The sequence below is a fragment of the Suricata suricatta genome, chromosome 8 (genome assembly GCF_006229205.1).
Source record: "Suricata suricatta isolate VVHF042 chromosome 8, meerkat_22Aug2017_6uvM2_HiC, whole genome shotgun sequence".
Lineage (NCBI taxonomy): Eukaryota > Metazoa > Chordata > Mammalia > Carnivora > Herpestidae > Suricata > Suricata suricatta.
In genome coordinates this window covers 101,101,798-101,122,862 of record NC_043707.1, presented here as the reverse complement: position 1 = coordinate 101,122,862, position 21,065 = coordinate 101,101,798, and the positions used below count along the sequence as shown (strand labels likewise).

The 21,065-nt window shown below is 35.2% G+C and overlaps 1 protein-coding gene across 4 annotated transcripts in view; it reads left to right on the top strand.

The window, feature by feature from the left end:
• The window catches only part of ZFYVE9 (zinc finger FYVE-type containing 9), a 173,840-nt gene that overhangs the window by 98,905 nt on the left and 53,870 nt on the right, over positions 1 to 21,065 (top strand). For 2 of the 4 annotated variants that reach the window (XM_029948331.1, XM_029948332.1), the window contains 5 exons: positions 1,015 to 1,191; positions 2,792 to 2,961; positions 5,912 to 6,032; positions 9,592 to 9,714; positions 11,596 to 11,751. In XM_029948331.1, the coding sequence (XP_029804191.1) occupies positions 1,015 to 1,191; positions 2,792 to 2,961; positions 5,912 to 6,032; positions 9,592 to 9,714; positions 11,596 to 11,751 (747 nt within the window). The remainder of the gene's footprint in view (positions 1 to 1,014; positions 1,192 to 2,791; positions 2,962 to 5,911; positions 6,033 to 9,591; positions 9,715 to 11,595; positions 11,752 to 21,065) is intronic. The other 2 variants (XM_029948333.1, XM_029948334.1) reach the window with 2 other exon arrangements.

The window sequence follows — 21,065 nt, the reverse complement described above, 5'->3', positions numbered from 1 at the left end:
TCTCCTTTTCTCTTCCTCTCCCCTTCCTGCCAATGCTTTCAAAGGAACTTAGCTATTGTTTTTAGCCTTGCCCTGAAGTTTGGAGGCAATAAATATTCACAATCTTATGGATCATTCTTTGACATTGAATGAGATTTTTTAAAAAGATGCTTTAAAAAATTGTGTGTTTTCCATTCCTGGGCCTGTGGTTTTACCTGAACCTAGAAAATAAAATTTGGTATCTTTCATTTCTGTAGCTTCTTTCATCCTATTTACTTTAAAGACAGTAGTTGATATGTCAATATTTAGTAAAATTATAGAGAATACAGAATCATAACACATTTGTAATCATTCATACTGGTTGATGGCACTTGTTTGAATGGATTCTGTGCTTTTGAGACACAGAATTGGTTGTTTTTGCTGGATACTTTTACACAAGGTAATGATTACACAATAGCAGAATTCACAAAAATGTTGACATGTGTTCTCTTGAGACTTAGCCTTGAGAATTTTTCAAGTGAGATTTTTTACCTCAACTAAAAAGAACCAAAAAGTCTGTGAATGAAACAAAAAAAAATCATACAATGGAGTTAATGCTATTTTAGTCCCTGATTTTGAGTTTTGATAGGACTTTATAAAATGTGTTGAATATTAAGCCTGCCCCCCCAGATGTCTAGATTGCTATCCCAGTTGCAAATCCTTAATAAGTTTGATGTTTCACTCCCTCTTAAGGAAATATATGGTCTCCTTTAAAGAAACCAGGGGCCTAGTCATTAATCTCAGACTGATCTGCTATCAGTCTGTATCAGAACTATCACATAATTCTTTTTTGTTGCTTCCAAATAGTTTACTTAACTAAATGGTGTCCTTTATTGAATAAAATCACCTATCTCCCTTCTTAATACTTTCACTAGCTGGAAGAAAGAATACAATGACTGTTAGTGAGGAAGAGCTACATTATTTATCCAATATTGAGGAGGTCTTGATGTCCATATTTTGCAATCCATTCACATTGATTGTCTGTATTTGCTTTAGCTCAAGCCTGGGAGAACATGATGAGTGCCTCAAGCCAGAGCCCTAACCCTAACAATCCTGCTGAATACTGTTCTACTATCCCTCCCTTGCAGCAAGCTCAGGCCTCAGGAGCCCTGAGCTCTCCACCTCCCACTGTGATGGTACCTGTGGGAGTTTTAAAGCACCCTGGAGCAGAAGGTAGGGAATCATGTGCTCTTCTCTCTCCTTTCCTCACCAAGTTCCTCTGAAAAGGTGCTGATGTGATTTTACAGCACAAGTCTTTAAAACACTGTAGATAAGTCCCTTTGGGTGGTTATTAAAGTGGAAGGAACAAGGTGAGAAATGTGTCAAAACTATTTCTGGGCAAGTAGAGAATAATACTGTGTTACCTGATATTTTGGAAGCCCCTCTAAAAATATGCCAATACTCTCTCCAACTTAAGAATGGAGTGATTACACTGCTTATACTTGAATTTGAGGTTGGCCTGTAAAATCCTAGCCATATGCCTACTTTAATATTCTTTGTAGGAATTTATGAAAATGGAGAGTTCTTTGGACCAGCCTATCTTAGTATTGCTTTTTGAAAACATATTGCCATTTTCTCTTTTCATTTTTAATCTATCCAAATAAGAATATGAAAATATTGTTAGGTACATAGACTTTATTTATAAAGTCCAGAACTTTCTGATTATATCATATGATAGAAATGATAGGCTCAACTTATTTTAGTTTATTTATATCTTTATGTTATTGTCAGATGAAACACACTACAAAGTTTAGGAAATTACCAGTAGTAAAAATAACAATTATGTATTTCCTTAAAATGATCTTGTCAGGAAGTTTCCCTTGGTAATTAAAATCAATCTTCTTTCACTAATTTTATGTCTTTTTGTCTAGTAATATTCCCTTTCCCTTGCTAGGTAGCCCTCCTCCCCTTTTGAAGATAGAGATTTCTGATGTTATCATATTCTTCCCCATGTTTCCCCTCTTCAGATCATCCCTTAGTCATACTCCTTGTATTTTTATGAGTTCAGGCTTTCTTTCTTAAAATCTTTATTCTCTTTACTTCATTTGTCATTTTTGTTGTTCTTCCCTAAGTCTCTCTTTGTTTTGGCTGTTTGGAATTGATTTCCAGAACTGGATTTAAAGAGATCATTTCATCGGACTTAGTTTTCCAGCTTTTCCCCTATTGCAGACTACTTTTGCACTGCCAGATCAGTCTTTTTACATCTTCCGTTACTCTTTAGCCAGAGATCTGGTCAGTTTGCTTCCCAGTTCTCTTACATATCTGTGCCAGCTCTTCCTTTATTTGTAAATAATTCTTCAACATTCTTCAGGGCATCTTTTGCGCTTTAAAAACACCATATCACTTTTCCAGATATTAAATTCCCATGGAAACCTCATACTTTTAGGAGATGTGGACGTCTATTGCTAGGTATTTTTTCCCTGCGATTAATTTATTTCCTAGGCACTTAAAACACCTTTCTTAGTTTCTCTGTCAGTAATATGGAACAGAGTAAGTGACATAATCAAAAGTGTACTTACGAACTCAATAATTTAAAGGAATGTGCTTTAAACCTTTATGTTTAAGTTACAGAAATAAAGAATATATTTAAACTCATATTTTATTAATTTATAACCACTTTTATACACAGTTACAGTTCTTATATTTATAATTATAAGATGCTAAATAGCATCTTATAATTTGTACTTCTGGAAATGGTGACCTTCTCTTCTTTGATGTTAGAAACCCTACCAATATCACGGTGATGCCTGTTTTATTTTTCTGGCTCCTCAAGTGGCTCAGCCCAGAGAGCAGAGACGAGTTTGGTTTGCTGATGGGATCTTGCCTAATGGAGAAGTTGCTGATGCAGCCAAATTAACAGTGAATGGAACTTCCTCTGCAGGAACCTTGGCTGTCTCACATGACCCAGTTAAACCAGTAACTACCAGTCCTCTACCAGCAGAGGTAAGAAAACAAAACAGCATCTAAAAGTGAGTACTTAGTTTACTCAGCATTGTGCTGCTTTTGTCTTGCTTTCTTCTAAATTAAGTGACCTTTCTGTGGAAGCCTATAGGTTTCAGATACAGTTTAGGACGTATGTGTGTGTGTGTGTGTGTGTGTGTGTGTGTGTGTGTGTGTGTGTGTGTGTCTGTCTGTCTGTCTAGGAGTAAGGCAAATGTGGCAAAATCAGTTTTTGTTTGCTATGTATTTGGAAGGTTTTTTTTCAAGAGAAAGATTCCCATGAAGGTTGTTGTCAGTGAGCTGAGACTACTTCTGTAGTTAGAGTTCATGCAGAGGGAATCCTGACCCCTTTGTACATTGATTTTCAAGCAGTGTTCCCCAGGTTCTGTGGTAGCATCTTGGGAGTGCCATGATGAAGAAGAGCCAGGCCATATAAAGGTGACTGAGGAGTCCCTATATTTCTTTCTATTCAACCAATCATCTCTACTCTCTTCTGTTCTACCTTTTGGTTGCCATGTAAGATTATTAAAGATTGTATTGTTAAGTAATCTCCACTCCCAACGGCCTTGAACTCACAACCCCAAGATCAAGAGTTGCATGGTCTACCAACTGGGCCAGCCAAGTGCCTCTGAAAGGTTTTGATTTTATTTATTTATTTAAAAAAATTTTTTATGTCTTTAATTTGAAAGAGAGACAGAAAGTGAGTGGGGGAGGGACAGAGAGAGAGGGAGACACAGAATCTGAAGCAGGCCCCAGGCTCGGAGCTGTCAGCAGAGAGCCCGATGCGGGGCTTCAACTTGTGCACCATGAGATCATGACCTGAGCTGAAGTCAGATGCTTAACTGACTGAGCCACCCAGGCTGGATAGGTTTTTAGAACATAAATTCTGTTTGAATGAAAGAGGAAGCTCTAGTGAATGAATGTTACAGGGACACAAGGTTCAGCTCAGTTTGCAAAATTAAACCAACTTAGTTATTTTGTCTCTTACATTATTCAGCACTCTATTTTAATACTTATCTGATTAAAAAAATACTTATCTAATGAATTGAAAGAATTTTAAGATCAATAATCTTTTATCTTACCAGATAAGTATTGGGATAATAGTTATCATTAGGGCCAGACTAGAATGTATTTTTTTCATTTTTATGGCCTAGTAGAGTACATGTGTGGCACTTAATAGGTACTCTGTGAATGAAATAAATTCCTTTTCACAGGTGGTATGTAAGTACAGGCCAAATGACCACTTTCTATGATATTAAAAGGTGGATTTATGCATCATTTCCTGTACTAGGCTTTCAAATCAGGTAATAATGGTTTTCAAATCAGGTAATAATGATTTGCCAGTAAAGTTTTCCAAATTTCCTCTTATATGATGATGTATTGAGAACATTGCTAAATTTTTAACAAAACCCACTAAGAACTGATAGAGTCTTAAATTATAGGTAAAATAAATAAAATAAAATAATTATAGATAAAAATATAGTAAGAGATGGCCATTCAAAATTTTTCTTAATGTTTTATTTACTTGAGAGAGAGAGAGAGAGAGAGTGCGCGCGCACGTGCATAAGCAGGGGAGGGGCAGAGAAAGAGGGATACACAATTTGAAGCAGGCTCAAGGCTCCAGGGTGTCAGCACAGAGCCCGATGCAGGGCTTGAACTCATAAACTGTGAGATTATGACCTGAGCTGAAAGTCAGACACAACCGACTGCACCACCCAGGGGTGCCCCAATATGGACATGTTATTTAAGAAAATAGTTTTAACCTTTATTCAGGTATAAAATCTAGATAGCAAAGTATTTAAGGAGCAATACTCTTTAGGAGATAACTTGATGAACTTATGGACACACACCCGTCTGGGCAACCACCACCCAGGTGAAAATACCATTTCCATCACTCTCTCTAGATGGTTCCCTCATGCCCTTTTTCTGTCAATACCTGCCTGGTTTTCCCCAAGGTAACCCAATTATTTTGATTTGTATCACCATGGGTTAGTTTTGACTAATTTCAAATGGCAACTATAGTATATATTGTTTTGTACCTAGCTTTTTCTAGCTTTTTTGTGTTTAGCTGCTTAAACTAATGATTATGAGATTTATCCATGTTATGTGCACCAAAAGTTAGTATTTTTTTATTGCTGGGTATTGATCCATTGTATCCAGTCTTTGGCTTTTTTTTTTTTTTTTGCTTAAGTTGTATTGAATATAGAGAATATTGTTTTAATAGATTTTGAGTGTATTCTGTTAAATTGTTAAGTGGACTTAACTCTATCCCAAATGTGTTCTGCAACATTATACTTTATTAAATAGTGTAGTACATGTGATCTTCATAATAATAAAGAGAAAAATAAACTTGAAGTTTTATTTCATTGCATAGTAAATGAAAACAATGACTTATTTTAATCTCTGTATTTTATCTGTTAAATTTTATATCATGGTAAAATACACATAATTAAAATCAGCCATTTTTATCATTTTTAAGTGTACAAACCAGTGGCATTAAGTCCATTCACATTGCTGTACAAGCCTCACCACTTTTCTCAAAGCTGTTTTTAAAAAGCAATGTAAATGAGACTGTAAGTGAACCCAAATACACTGAAGGTTCAGAAATTATGAGATAATATTGAAATTGTGTTTCTGCTGCCACTGCAGTTTTTAAAAAATTCTTTTATGGCAGGGAAGACCTGGGTAAAGAAAGCATTAACCCAGGCTAAATGGCCTCTTTTTTTATTTCTCTCATATGCTGCCAAAAAGAGAAACTATGTAAATGGAAATATTTTTATTGTATAAACCCAGTCCTTTGGGAAATCAGTCATAGACTAATGAGAAATTTGTGCTATTTTTCAAAAAGTATGAATTCCAAATTTTCACTTACATTCCCATTTGTATCCTTGACAGTATTCTGCTAAAGTGTTGACCTTTCTGCAATGCTCATTTTGCTGATTTACTTTCCTAGACGGATATTTCTCTGTTCTCTGGGAGTATAACTCAGGTGGGAAGTCCTGTTGGCAGTGCAATGAACCTAATTCCCGAAGATGGGCTTCCTCCCATTCTCATCTCCACTGGTGTAAAAGGAGGTATGTGGACTTGAACATTTACACAGGGATCGTTGGGTGCCTGGGTGGCTCAGTCGGTTAAGTGTCCAACTCTTGATTTCTGGTTGGGTCATGATCTCACAGTTTATAGGATTGAGCCTTATGTCAGGCTCTATGCTATGCTTGCTCGTACTGTCTCTCAAAATAAATAAATAAAGGAAACAACAACAACAATAACAAAACAAAAAAGAAAAACATTTAAACAGTCATAGTAATGGCAAGGATGCCAGATGTTATTTTCTAAGAGAGAATCTGAGTGATAACCACCTTTTTCTTTTCTAACAAAGAAAACAACTATTCAGTGCTATGAAGATAATTGTTGCTGTTACTGATAGTTTTAGAGTAAATTTTATGGTTTTAGATTATAAGGTCATTTCATTTGTTGGGAAGATATATAAATGTGGTTCATTGGCACTTTTTCTCTATATTTTAAAGCACATAGTGCTCTTAAGAGTTGTTTATGGTTGTAGGATTGGCTCCCTTGATACAGTCAGGACATTAATGTAATTTTTTGTCTTGCAATGTAATATACATTCAGAAATGCACATTATAAAAAGCAGAGACCACTGAACTTAAGTAGCAATTTCATTGCTAAAAAATATTTTTAGTGTTCTGGTAAGAAACAAAGTTACTGTCCAGTTAAAAGAATGCTTATCTTTATGTGAAAGTTTGTTGTTGATAAATCCAGATCAGCTTTTAGTTAGTTCATTTTTAGGAGATGATTTGTCAAATAATCTTTTCACAGTTTTGTCCTGGTCTTTTACCTGGTCTCCTTGCCTTCAGTCGTCCTCTCCTTTATTTTATCTTCCACATTGTTGCCAATTATCTTTTTAAGCATAGATATTATCATATATGACTCTGGCTTAGAAACATTCAGTGAATTCCCAAATGCCTTCAGTATAAATTATTTTATTTTAGCATACAATGTTCTTTATAACCTTACCTCAACTTATCTTCCTAACTTTATTTCCGGCCAATACCCCAGTGTATTACATGCATACTACAGATTATTTACTGTTTCTGAATATTCACTTTCCACACTTCCATGTTTTTTCATATGCTATGGAAGAGTGGGGAGAGAATGAATTGCACAAACCTAAACAGACAAAGAACTGAATAAACCTGAATTTTAATCCTAGTACCCTTATTTTCTAGCTGTGATCCAGTGGGCAGGTCATTTATCCTCTCTGAATCTTTTTCCTAATCTTAAAAAAAACAAAAAACAAAAACAAAAAAAACTAGGTAACTACACCTACTTAAAAGTTATTGTGAGTATTAAATCCGATTTCATACCAGAAGTTATATATCAAGAACAGTGCCAGATGCAATGTATGCATATAATTAATATTTTCCTTATCTTCCTTTCCTCCGCCTAGCATACCCTTGTATACTGTAGACTCCTTGAAGAACTCCTCAACCTTTCGAAATTCAGATTAATGAAAAATACTTCTCTGAATTCTTACCTATGCTACTTCTGTAGTAGCGTTTTACTTCATCTCCATTTGAATAGAAATTCTTATAGACCTTTAGTGTACTAACACTTTTCTTATTGTAATTTAGATATTTTATAGGTCTGATTCTTTCACTTAGACCATGCATTCCTTCAGTTTTAATTTATGCTTCTGTCTTTTCCTACTATGGTGCTGGGCCTACAGTGGACTCTCAGCAATGTTGGCTGAAGGCATTATACTATAAAATCCAGCCATGTCCCAGATAGTTCAACATTGAACTTTCATATAAAGCTAAGCATCTTTTGATTATATAATGCCTTTGCTACATTATAGGACCCTCCAGAAATACTCTTTTGGTAGTAAAATTATTACTTAGGTTTCTAGTTTTGGTTATTTTGATGTCTTAGTTTTATAAGTTAAATTGGCCTACTCTATTGTTAAATAAGATTGCAAGGTTTCATTTTCATTAAATCTAATGATCAAAACCTCTCCTACTAAGAATCAACAACTAGTTATCTATATTTAATTTAACCATTTTACTGTCTCTTCACCCGAATTTTGCAATTTTGTATTCCAGTAGAATAACTTCATACAAACATTTTCTTCTTTTTAAAAGTCACTTAGTATTTCTCTTTTCAGTGAATATTTTCATTGGTACAGTAGACATTTCCTCTTACATCCAAAAAATAGTTTTCTCATTTCTTTTCGTCAGTAGGAAGTGGTATTATTTTGTTCTTCCTGGCTGTCTATAATGATATATTTTATATAAGACTAATCAAACAACATACAACTTTTAGGTTTTCAATTCCTTTTCTGTATCTTTATATTCTACAGTAGTTATTATCTATGATTTTGACTTCAAGCTAGGAAGGCTTCTGTCATTCAAAATAGGGTGGCTGAATATCACGTACTGTGCTTTCAAGGATTAAATGGGAATGGTTCTGTGCAAGGTCTCAAGTATTAACTTGTCTGTGTTTGGAATCTGCTGTGTGATTTACTGGCGATTTTGGTGATTCATACATGTCCTGAACTCTTAGAGGAAGTGTGTCATGAAACCAGTCACTTCATGCTACTTTTAGTTTATTTTCTGGGTACATTTTTAAAGTTAAATTTTTAAAAATTAAAAAAAAATTTTTTTAATTTATAGTTCATTGTCAAGCTGGTTTCCATATAACACCCAGTGCTCTTCCCCATAAGTGCCCTCCTCCATTACCATCATCCTAAAGTTTAATTTTTTTAATGTTTATTTATTTATTTTGAGAGGGGAGAAGGGGCAGAAAGAGAGGGAGAGAGAATCCCAAGCAGGCCCCATGCTCAGCACAGAACCTGATATGGGGCTCGATCTCACTACTGCAAGATCACCACCTGAGCCACTATAAATAAGGAGATGGTCACTTAACCAACTGAGTCACCTAGGTGCTCCAAAAGTTTAATTTTTTAGTGGCAAAAAAACTCAACAGTACTAAAGGATATAGAATAAAAAGTAGGATTCTCCTTTACCTCAACCCCTCAACATCCTTTCATCCAGAGGTAACTAGAGCATTACCACTTTCTTGGATATCATAGATTATTTCATTTTATTTTTTATTTAAATTTTAGTTAACATACAGTACAATACTGGTTTCAGGAGAACTCAGTGATTCATTACTTATATACACCCAATAAGCCTCACAAGTGCCCTCCTTAATACCCATCACCCATCTAGCTCATCTCTCACCCACCTCTCTCTGTCATGGATTATTTTAAATGTTGGCCTTAGAACACATAATATATGAAATTCTTATTATGATAGTTGGAGAATTTTTGTTAAATTAAAGGACTGTCTTTAGACTATGGCATAAACCAGTTTGTGGAGAAGTCTATGCATAGGATAACCATGTTCTCATCCAAACTGGATTGGGTCACTTTTGAGAATGAAAGGGACACTATTAGCATGACACTAAGACAGCAGGTATAAACCTATGTTCACCCTAACTACAAACCAAATGCTTACCCCTTTCCTGTGAATAATCAGCTCATTCCTCCATCAAATTTCTTTCTTGGTTTGTCCCTTTAATCTTTTACATGTGTTTTTTTTTTTTCCTTTACAGACTATGCTGTGGAAGAGAAACCATCGCAGATTTCAGTAATGCAGCAATTAGAGGATGGTGGCCCTGACCCACTTGTATTTGTTTTAAATGCAAATTTGTTGTCAATGGTTAAAATCGTAAATTGTAAGTTAGAAATTTTTTTAATTAAAATGAGATACTTTACTAACTCATAGATAATAAGTAAAGCTTTCAAATTCATTACATCCAAGTACTTTCATATGTATATATCGAAATCTTACTGAAAACTGGGTACTGGAGAAGTTGGTTTGTATAAACTAATATATCCCAGAGGACAACTGTGGGACTAACTGAAACTCTTGAGATGACATAGGTGAATTCTCCATGGAGGAAAGCCAAACAAAAGTTGAACTGATCTTCAAAAAGAAGTTAAGTTCTTCCTGAGATGTGCTACGTCACAACTCACCACCAGAGTAGAGGAGCTAGATAAATTATCTAGGAGTGTCAAACAATTTACGTGCTAGATTTAAATCTCATAAACCTTAATTGTGTGCAAAACCTTATTTGAGAGAAATGTTAGTTAACACACAGTAAAACTTCGGGACATTGTAAACTAAGATTCAAAAACTTCTCAATTCTTGGGGCTAGCTTCTTGGGCATCAGAATGAGTAAGAGGAGAATAAATTAGAATCTTGATTCTAAGATGGTGTTGAAAAATAGAGAATGTATAGATGAATGTTAATAGGCAGAGTTTTGGAGAAAGGAGGGAAGCACTAGGGAACTATCCTCTCATTCTCACTGTGTACTTGTTTTAAGTTGACCTCAGACACCAGAAACACCTATTTGCTACTTCCTTTGAGGTTCTGTAGTAATAAAATATAGGTTTCTGGTTTACTTGTTAATTGTACCCTTGTATGTTTGGCCAGTTATTAATTCTTGCCCCCTTTCCTTCTAGGATCAGATTTTAAAATGTCTTGCTTGAAATTTCAATTTACCATATCTAATTTATAACTTATATTTAGAAAATAGCTAACCTAGAATCCCTGAGGTGTACACCATCTTAATATAGTTGGATTGGGTGCTTCCTGTTTGGGTATATAAAGTAACAATTCCCAAACTGAAAGAAAGGGATCTATTAGTTTTGATACACATTGTGCTATCTGTAATTATATTTGAATCCTACTTCAGTTCCTTTGGGGATCCTATTGTGTTGGAGTATAAATGAAAAAGTGTCAAAGATTGAACATTAACTATATATGGCTTGTGCTCTTGGTTCTCTACAAAGCCTTAAGGTAAAGAAGTGGAAGTAAGTAGTCCAGAAGGGCCATCCTTTCATCGCTTTCACCACTCTTTACAGGATGAAACCAAATAAAATCATGTTACTGTTTATCTAGAGTTTTCTCCCCAAAATGGACTGGCTGGTTTGGTCAGTAGAGCATGCAATTCTTGATCTTGAGGTTATAAAGTTCGAGCCACATATTGGGTATAGAGAGTACTTAAAAATAAAATCTTTAAAAAAAAGGTTAGAATCTTTCAGTCACAGGTTAAATTTAAAAAGTATATATAAAAGTATATTTTCTTTAGGCCACAAGCTGAATCCAAAACTGTAAGATGGGATTTTATTGTTGTTTCTAGTTTTACGTTAGTAATTATTTCCCTTGGTAGAGTGAATTTTTTAAAATACAGGTGGAAAGTATATTCTTTAATCATTATAGGATACCTAGTTTTGTTTCATTTATTTTTAATGAAATGTTTTTTCCTTTAATAATTACAAAAAGAGTTAAAAGTTTTAAGTGCATTTTCTTTTACTTTTACTTCCCTTCCAGTTGTTTTTCTAAGTATTTGCTTAAAGCCAAAGACATTGGTATGTTTTATATTCTACAGTTGTTTTTTGGCTCAGTGCATTTATAGTTCACAATCGAATTACATAGATTCAGTTTGACCTGTACTATTCTTTGCTGTATTATAGTGTAGATTTCTGTGCATTTTTTAAATGAAAAGATTGAGAAGAATGTCTTTATTTTTATATTTTTATTCCATTCATAGATGTGAACAGGAAGTGCTGGTGTTTCACAACCAAGGGAATGCATGCAGTGGGTCAGTCTGAGATAGTCATCCTTCTACAGTGTCTACCTGATGAGAAGTGTTTGCCGAAGGATATCTTTAATCATTTTGTGCAGCTTTATCGGGATGCTCTGGCAGGTGGGGATGCTTTATGTCTTAGCACCCTTTATAAGATGATAAACATTTTTGAGTCCGATGCAAAATAATAGTCAATAAATTTGGAAGGCTGGCTTTGGACTTTGGTATCAGTGGCAAGTTAGAACTTGCCAAGGTTTAAGGAAATATAAACTTTAGTGCTTTACCTGGTGTAGTCATTATTATTTTACAAAGGCTAGAATCAAAGTTGTATGATAATCCATTGACCATGATGTAAGAATATTTTTCTTTGGGTGGCTGAGGGGTCATGATATTGGTGTCTGATAGAAGCAGAATCATAACTTACTACTTGTTTCTTCAGTTAATAGTACCTATATAATCATAATGTAAATATTCTTTATTTAAATTTCAAGTTTCAAACACCACTAGCATGGACAACTTTATTATGGTTTCAAAATAAATTATAAATATTGTTAGCCCTGACAATGTAAAAGTGTATGCATAGCTATTGGGAAAGACTAAGAATTCTAATAGAAAGATATATTATTATAATTCGAGAGAGAAAAAATATGTTTATGTATAGTATTTGGCATTACAAAGTTAACCTCCCCTGAATTAACAAAGCCAGTAAGAAGTGGTGTAGTTGAGCTATAGCCTCATTAGCATTAACAGGAAGTAAGAAAACAATATCTGTAGTTGGTAAATAGAGTATAAGAACTGCAACAAATGAATAATAGAAGAGATTGCCTCTGAGGAACAAGCTGTGGAAAGGGTAGTGAGGTTGACCAGGGTATTAAAATTACTTTCATGTATCACTTGATAATGTTTTTTTATAAATATATTAAAACCATAAATTATTCATGCTTTCTGAATGCAGTAATTCCCCTTGTGGGATTCTGTGCCAAAAAAATTACCTAAAATGTAAAATACACTTTGTACAGGAAGGTGTTTATTGTAGCACTACTTAAATTCAACACAAAAATTTAGAGGTAACCTAAACGCCCAGCTATAGGTGAAAGGTTTAACTGTGTTATACTGATTAGATGTATGCATCTTTTTTAGAACATTTTTTAGCCATTAAAAGTAATATTTATGAACATAATGTAACAAAAGGGAAAATGCTCTTGAAGTAAGTACAAATGCAGGATATAAATTGCATCTTTAGTGTGATTATGGTTTATGCATAAAAGTATACCTTCATATTTTAGCCTCTGTGATCATTTAGGTGTAATATTACATAAGGATAAGGCAATACATTGGCAACTGACCACCTACCTATGGTATAAATACTTAGGTATTTACTGTGTCAGTCTCAAAATGTATGGGATTAATATGAAGTCAGGTGGAACCTTCAGGCCATATAATACTTCGGGCCTAAATTTATTTCCAGAAATGAATTGCAATACTCACTTTTCTCCTCAATTTGGATGTATTCACGTGTAAAAACTATAAACAGAGAAATGGCATTGGGGGTCCAAGCAGTTGGGGGTTTTGAAAAGGGACTAAGGTATGGGAGCGTCTTGTTCAGGAGTCCATCCTTTATTCTTCAGGCAATGAGGAACAATTGGAAAAACATTAGTGACAGAATCAGATTTGCGTTTTAGATGACTTGAGAGGCAGTATGAAAATAGATCAAAGTCTATGTATCTGGAGGCAGGTAAACCGAGTTAAGAAGTTACTTACAGCAGTTACAATGAATAAGCAAAAAATTATAGTAGATAAACACTAGAATACTGCTCAGCAATAAAAATAATAAACTGCTGATATATACAACAACATGGATGAATATCACAGAACTTATGCTGAACAAAAGAAGTCAGGTACAAAAAAGTACATATTACAGGTTCCATTCACATGATTTCTCTGGAATAGGCAAAATGAGTCTGTGTGATAGAAATTAGATCAGTGTTTCCTGGGGTGGGTTGGGAGTGAGTTGCAGCTGACTACAGAGGGGCCCTGGGAATTCTCTGGGATTATGTAAATCCTTATATATTATATAGTGTTAGGGATAGTAGTTATAGGAGTGTTTGCATTTGTCAAAACTCATTGAACTATATTTAAAATTGGTGGGTTTTATTGCATGAAATTATATATACCCCAATAAGATTGACTTAAAAGTTTTTAGTTGAGTTATAATTGACTGTAACATTAGTTTTAGATGTAAAATATAATGATTTGATATTTGTATTTATTGTGAAATGATCACCACAGTAGGTTAACATCCATTTTCACACAGTTACAGTTTTTTTCTTACTGTTGAAAACTTTTCAGATCTACCCTCTTAGCAGCTTTCAAATATGCAATGCAATATAATTTATTAATTATAGTTCTCATGCTGTATATACATCCTCCGTACGAATTTATAACTGTAGTTTTTTTACCTTTTGACCACTTTCACTGATTTCACCCACCCTCTCAACTCCCATCCTTCCCCCACCAATCTGTTCTCTATGTCTGTGAGTACATTGGGGGTTTTGTTTGTTTGTTTGTTTGTTTGCTTTAGATTCCACCTATAAGTGAGATCATATTTATCTTTGGCTTAGTTTACTTGAAATAATGCTCTCAGGGTCTATCCATGTCATTGCAGTGACAGGATTTCATAGTTCAGTAATATTCCATTGTATATATGTGTACCACATTTTCTTTATCCATTCATGTGTTGATGGACACTTGTCCATCATGTCTTGTTTTCATGTATTGGCTATTATAAATATTGCTGTAATTAACATGGGGTGCAGATGTCTTTTTGAGTTAGTATTTTTATTCTTTTCAGATAAGTATTCATGAGTGGAATTGGCTGGATCATATGGTAGTTCTATTTTTTATTTTTGAGGAGCCTCTATATTGTTTTCTTTAGTGGCTACACCAATTTACATTTCCATCAGTGCTGCATGAGGTCCCTTTTCTCCACGTCCTCACCAACTCTTGGTTATTTTTTAAAAAGCTATTATTAGATTCCAGCAAGTAATTAAGAAATTATCAAGGTTTAATAAAGTAATTAAGTAATAGCAGTGGGAATAGAGTATTAAAAAGCTAAAAGATGATGATGTGTCAGTTCAATAGGATTTGGTAATTAACTGGATGTGGGGGGGGTCAGAGGGTGCAAGTGATTGTGGCTTCAGATTTCTGGCGTGAGCATCTGACTGGACTTTGTTCTTATTCATCGAGATAATAAATAGAAGAAGAGCAGATTTGGCAGCGGAGTGGGAGATTGGTTCTTTGTTCACTATGTTGAGTTTGAAATATTGACAACAGCTGGTGATATGTAAATGGCGATGAATGTTGATGGACCTCAGGAAGTAGATCTGGGCTAAAATACAGATTTGGGAGACCCACTCTATGTGATTATTGAAACTATGGTGGTGAATGGGACAAGCCAGTGGGAAGAAGCTAGAGCTGAGAATGGAGCTCTGAGGAATACCAACAAGGTATCCTTGTTGCACGAGTCATTAAAGTACATGTTTACCATAAGTGGTTACTCATTCTCCAGAAGTATCCTTCTATATCAGTAGAGTCCGTTTTGAACTATCATCTTAAAATGCAAAAATTCTACGACAAAAATTACTTTGAACTTACAGTAAGATAATAGTGAAAGTCTAAGTTCAGACTATAACACATGTAAGCTGTTTTAAATATCATCTGTAATATAGGATGAGGGCATGCACATATATATCTAAGTAAATAGCATTTCAAAGGCATAAACAAGTGATCTCTAAGCATCTGTCCTCAAATAGAAATCTTTTCAAGGCTCATAAAAACTAGAATGTAGCTTCGATCATCTGGTGCAAACTCTTCATATTTTAGATCAGGAAAATGAGACGTTTTTAGATGAGGAAAATGAGAGGTGTTAATGGCTTGTCTAAATCACAGACTTAGTTGGTGGCAGAATTAGGACTAAGGCTCCCAGGCCAGTATTCTTTACATCCTGTCAGTTGCCTCTATGTGTATATATTAATAGTACAGCAGTTTTAAACAGCAGGTATACATCTGTGCTATGCCTCTTTTGAGAATCCTGTTTTTAGATAATCAGAGTAGCAACTTGATATATAATTTCACTGTGTTTTTCTTTAATAAGTGGAAACATCTTTTAAGTGTTCTGAAATGAACCTAGTATTTTTTCTCGTCTGTGTAACACATTGTGTGGAAGCGGCAAATTCTTTCTTAATTTTCCTAAATGTTAAAGCCTTGAATACTCTTTTATCACTTGCATGGTGGTTACTCTGCCATATATCACTCAAAAAGCCTTGAAGCCTGGGGTGCGTGGGTGGCTCAGTTGGTTAAGGGTCCTATTCTTGATCTCAACTCAGGTCAAGATCTCACGGTTCATGGGTTCAGGTTCTGCATTGGGCTGTGCACTGACAGCATAAATCCTGCTTGGGGATATTCTCTCTCTCTCTCTCTCCCTCTCTCCCCTTTACTCTCTGCCCCTTCCCTGTGTGCTCACTCTTTCATGCACACTCAAAACTAAAATAAATACACGTAAAAGGGATAAAAAAGCTCAGGGGCGCCTGGGTGGCTTAGTCAGTTAAGTGTCCGACTTCAGCTCAGGTCATGATCTCAGTGGTTCATGTATTCAAGCCCAGCATCAGGCTCTGTGCTGACAGCTCAGAGCCTGGAGCTTGGAGACTGCTTCAGAGTCTGTGTCTCCCTCTCTCTGCCCCTTCCCCACATGCACCTTGTCTCTCGCTCTCTCTTAAAAATAAACATGAAAAAAATAAACTTAGAAGTCCTTGAATGAACTTTCTTTATAATTTCCTATGATTAAACTGCATGTATTTTATAATAATGTGTGTATATTTATATGGTTTTTATATAGCATATATTAATTTTTTGTCATACATAGTTGCTTATGCTTTTCAAAGTGAGAGGAGAGGGGAAATTACATTTTGTGAGTAATGACATTCTGAGAGTTTAAGGATGCCTTCTAGTTATTATAATGCCTCTAGAGATTCTAGATTGTATATTATTTGTTGCCATCTCACCTTCCTTCTTCTATCTTTTGTACTTTTTTTTTTTTTTTTTGCAAACAGACATTCAGAACATGGATTTAAATGAAATGAAAATTGTATCTACCAGATCATTTTTTCTGGAGTTAATCTTTGGTTGTTTTATTCTCTTACTCAAAAATTTTAATGGGCTTTTACTGCCTTTAGAATAAAACGTATGCTCCAACGTTCAGTACTCTATGTAATCTGAACCTATTTTCCAATCTTATTTCCACTAGTAGTCTCCCATACTTCCTTTGTAGCCACACTAAACATTTCTTGGTTCTTTATATACTCTGATGATTTCCTACTTTGTTACCTGTGATCATGACGTCTTACCACCACCTCAGCTATCTGAATCCTATCAGTTGTCTTTTTTTTTTAAGTTTATTTATTTGGGGGGGGATGCATGGGGGAGAGACAGAGAGGGAGGGAGGGAGAGAGAATCCCAAGCGGGCTCTGTACTGTCAGCATAGAATCCAGTATGGGGCTTGAACTCATGGACTGTGAGATCGTGACCTGAGCTGAAATCAAGAGTCGGAGGCTTAACGGACTGAGCCTCCCAGGTGCCCTTCAGTTGTCTTGAGCCTTACTCAGAGATGACTTCTTCATGAACTCTTACCTAATACTCTGCTCAGATAGAAGTAATCTCTTCTTAACTTTTTTACTTACCTTTAAAAAATTATTTGGTATATATAAAAGCATGTAAATATATATTTAATTATACAACTTATAAAGCAAAGTAACAGAATAACCACCCATAAACAAAATACCCAGCTTAGGAAATAAAAATGACCAGCCCCCTGAAGCATTGATTGGTGACTAATCTTGATTATATCTTCCCTCTAAACTTCCCCAACCTTTAGGTAACTGCTCTTATGTTAGTAGTTTTCTTGCTGTTCTCCCTAATTTTATCACAAATGTTTTTATATCACTAAGGATTATAATACATTGTTTTGCATGTTTTTAAACTTTATACAAATGGTATCACACTGTGTATATTTTATGTGGGTTGCTTTTTTCATTCTACCATATGTTTCTGGCATATGTTCATAGCTCTACTGTTCTAGTTCATTCATTTGCAGCTACTGTTTTATACCTCTTATATAAATTTACCACAATTTATTAATTCTCCTGTTGGATAATTTGCTGTTCTTACCAGTTTATTGTTATTTGGGCATGTTCTTAAAAATTTTTGTACATGTACACTTAGTAGAATTGCTTGTTTTTAGGGTATGGATATTGTCAATGTTATTACATGATGTTAAACTGTTGGCCAGAGTAGTTTACCAATTATACCTACCTATCCCCATCCCCAGTGTATAAGAGTTGCCAACATTTGATATTGTCAGAGTCTTAATTTTTGTTAGACTGGTGTGTATAAAATAGTATCTCATTATGATTTGCATTTCACTAATTTTTTTCTAGATTATCTGGGCTGTTTTTATTCTTTTTTAAAATTTATTATTTATTTTTATTTATATCGATGTGAGTTAGCATATAGTGTGATAATAATTTCAGGAGTAGAATCCAGTGATTCATTTCCTACATATAACACCCAGTGCTCATCACAAATGTCCTCCTTAATGCCCCTTGCCCATTTAGCCCATGCCCCTACCCAAATCCCTCCAGCAACCCTCAATTTGTTCTCTATATTTAAGAATCTCTAATGTGTTGTCCCCCTCCTTGCTTTTATATTATTTTTGCTTCCCTTCCCTTATGTTGATCTGTTTTGTATCTTAACTTCCACATATGAGTGAAGTCATGATGATAGTTGTCTTTCTCTGACTCATTTTGCTTAGCATAGTACACTCTAGTTCCATCTACGTTGTTGCAAATGTCAAGATCTCATTCTTTTTGAATGCCGAGTAATACTCTATTGCATACCATACCTTCTTTATCCATTCATCTGTCAATGGACATTTGGGCTTTTTTCATATTTTGGCTGTTGTTGATAGTGCTGCTATAATCATTGGGGTGCATGTGTCCCTTTGAAGAGCACACCTGTATCCTTTGGATAAATACCTAGTAGTGCAAATGCTGGGCTGTTGGGTAGTTCTGTTTTTAATTTTTTTAGGAACCTCCACACTATTTCCCAGAGTGGCTGCACCAGTTTGCATTCACACCAGCATCCGCATCCTTGCCAGCATCTTTTGTTGCCTGAGTTGTTAATGTTAGCCATTCTGACAGGTGTGAGGTAGTATCTTATTGCAGTTTTTATTTGTATTTCCCTGATGATTTGTGATGAGCATTTGTTCATGTGTCAATTGGCCTTCTGGATGGATAGAAAAGTATCTCTTTGGACTTTTGCCCATTTCTTGACTGGATTATTTGTTTCTTTGGAAAAGTGTCTCTCATGACTTCTGCCCATTTCTTGACTGGATTATTTGTTTTTTGGGTGTTGAGTTTGATAAGTTCATTACAGATTTTGGATCCTAACCCTTTATCTGATATGTCATTTGCAAATATCTTCTCCCATTTTGTTGGTTACCTTTTAGTTTTGCTGATTGTTTCCTTTGCTGTACAGAAGGTTTTTATCTTGATGAGGTCCCAATAGTTCAGTTTTGCTTTGGTTTCCCTTGCCTTCGGAGATGTGTGGAGTAATAATTTGCTGTGGCTGAAGTCAAAGAGATTTTTGCCTGCTTTTTTCTCTAGGATTTTGATGAGTTCTTATCTTATGTTTAGATCTTTCATCCATTCTGAGTTTATTTTTGTATATGATGTAAGAAAGTGGTCCAGGTTCTTTTTTCTGCATGTTGCTGTCCATTTTTCCCAGCACTTTTGCTGAAGAGGCTGTTTTTATTCCATTGGATATTCTTTCCTGTTTTGTCAAAGATTAGTTGGCCATACATTTGTGGGTCCATTTTTGGGTTCTCTATTCTGTTCCATTGATCCGAGTGTCTGTTTTTATGCCAGTACCATATTGTCTTGATGGTTACAGCTTTGCATTACATCTTGAAGTCCCAAACTGTGATGCCTCCAGCTTTGGTTTTCTTTTTCAGGATTGCTTTGGTTATTCGACATCTTTTCTGCTTCCATACAAATTTTAGGATTGTTTGTTCTAGCTCTGTGAAGAATACTGGTGTTATTTTGATAGGAATTGCTTTGAATATATAGATTGCTTTGGGTAGTATTGACATTTGAACAATATTTGTTCTTCCAATCCATGAGCATGGAGTATTATTCCTTTTTTAGTGTGTTTCTTCTTCAGGTTCTTTCATAAGCTTTCGTAGTTTTCAGTGTATAGATGTTTCACCTCTTTGATTAGGTTTATTCCTGGATATTTTATTGTTTTTGGTGCACTTGTAAATGGGATTGATTCCTTGATTTCTCTTTCTGTTGCTTCTTTATTGGTGTATAGGAATGCAACCAATTTCTGTGCATTGATTTTATATCCTGTAACTTTGCTGAATGCATGGATCAATTTTAGCAGTTTTTTGGTAGAATCTTTTGGGTTTCCATGTAGAGTATCATGTCATCTGCGAAGAGTGAAAGTTTGACTTTATCCTTGCCAATTTGGATGCCTTTTATTTCTTTGTGGAGTCTGATTGCTGAGGCTAGGACTTCCAATACTATGTTGAAAACAGTTGTGTTGGAGTGCTTGGGTGACTCAGTCAGGTAAGTGGCTGACTTCGACTCAGGTCATGATCTTGCAGTTCGTGAGTTGGAGTCCCGCATCGGGCTCTATGCTGACAACTCAGAGCCTGGAGCCTGCTTCAGAGTCTGTGTCTCCTCTCTCTGCCCTTCTCCTGCTCACGCTCTGTCTCTCTGTCTCTCAAAAATAAATAAACATTTAAAAATTTTTTAAAAAAGAAAGAAAGAAAAACAATGGTGAGAGTGGATATTCCTGTCGAGTTCCTGACCTTAGGGAGAAAGCTCTCAGTTTTTCCCCATTGAGGATGATATTAGCGGTGGGTCTTTGGTATATGGCTTTTATTTTATTTTATTATTTTCTTTGAAATTTAAGAAATTTAATCAAAAAAAATTTTATTATAGTTTATTATCAAGTTGATTTCCATATAACAACCAGTGCACATCTCAACAAGTGCCCTCCTCCATTCCCATCACCCATTTTTCCCTCTCCCATCCCCGTCAACTCTGTTTGTTCTCAGTATTTAAGAGTCCCTTATGGTTTGCCTGCCTCCCTCCCTCTTCTTAACTATTTTTTCCCTTTTCCCACCCCCATGGTCCTCTGTTAAGTTTCTCCTGTTTCACATATGAGTGAAAACATATGACATCTGTCTTTCTCTGCCTGACTTATTTTGCTTAGCCTGACACCGTCGAATTCTATCAACGTTGCTGCAAATGGCCAGATTTCATTCTTTCTGATTGCCATGTAGTTTTCCATTGTTTATATAAGCCACATCTTCT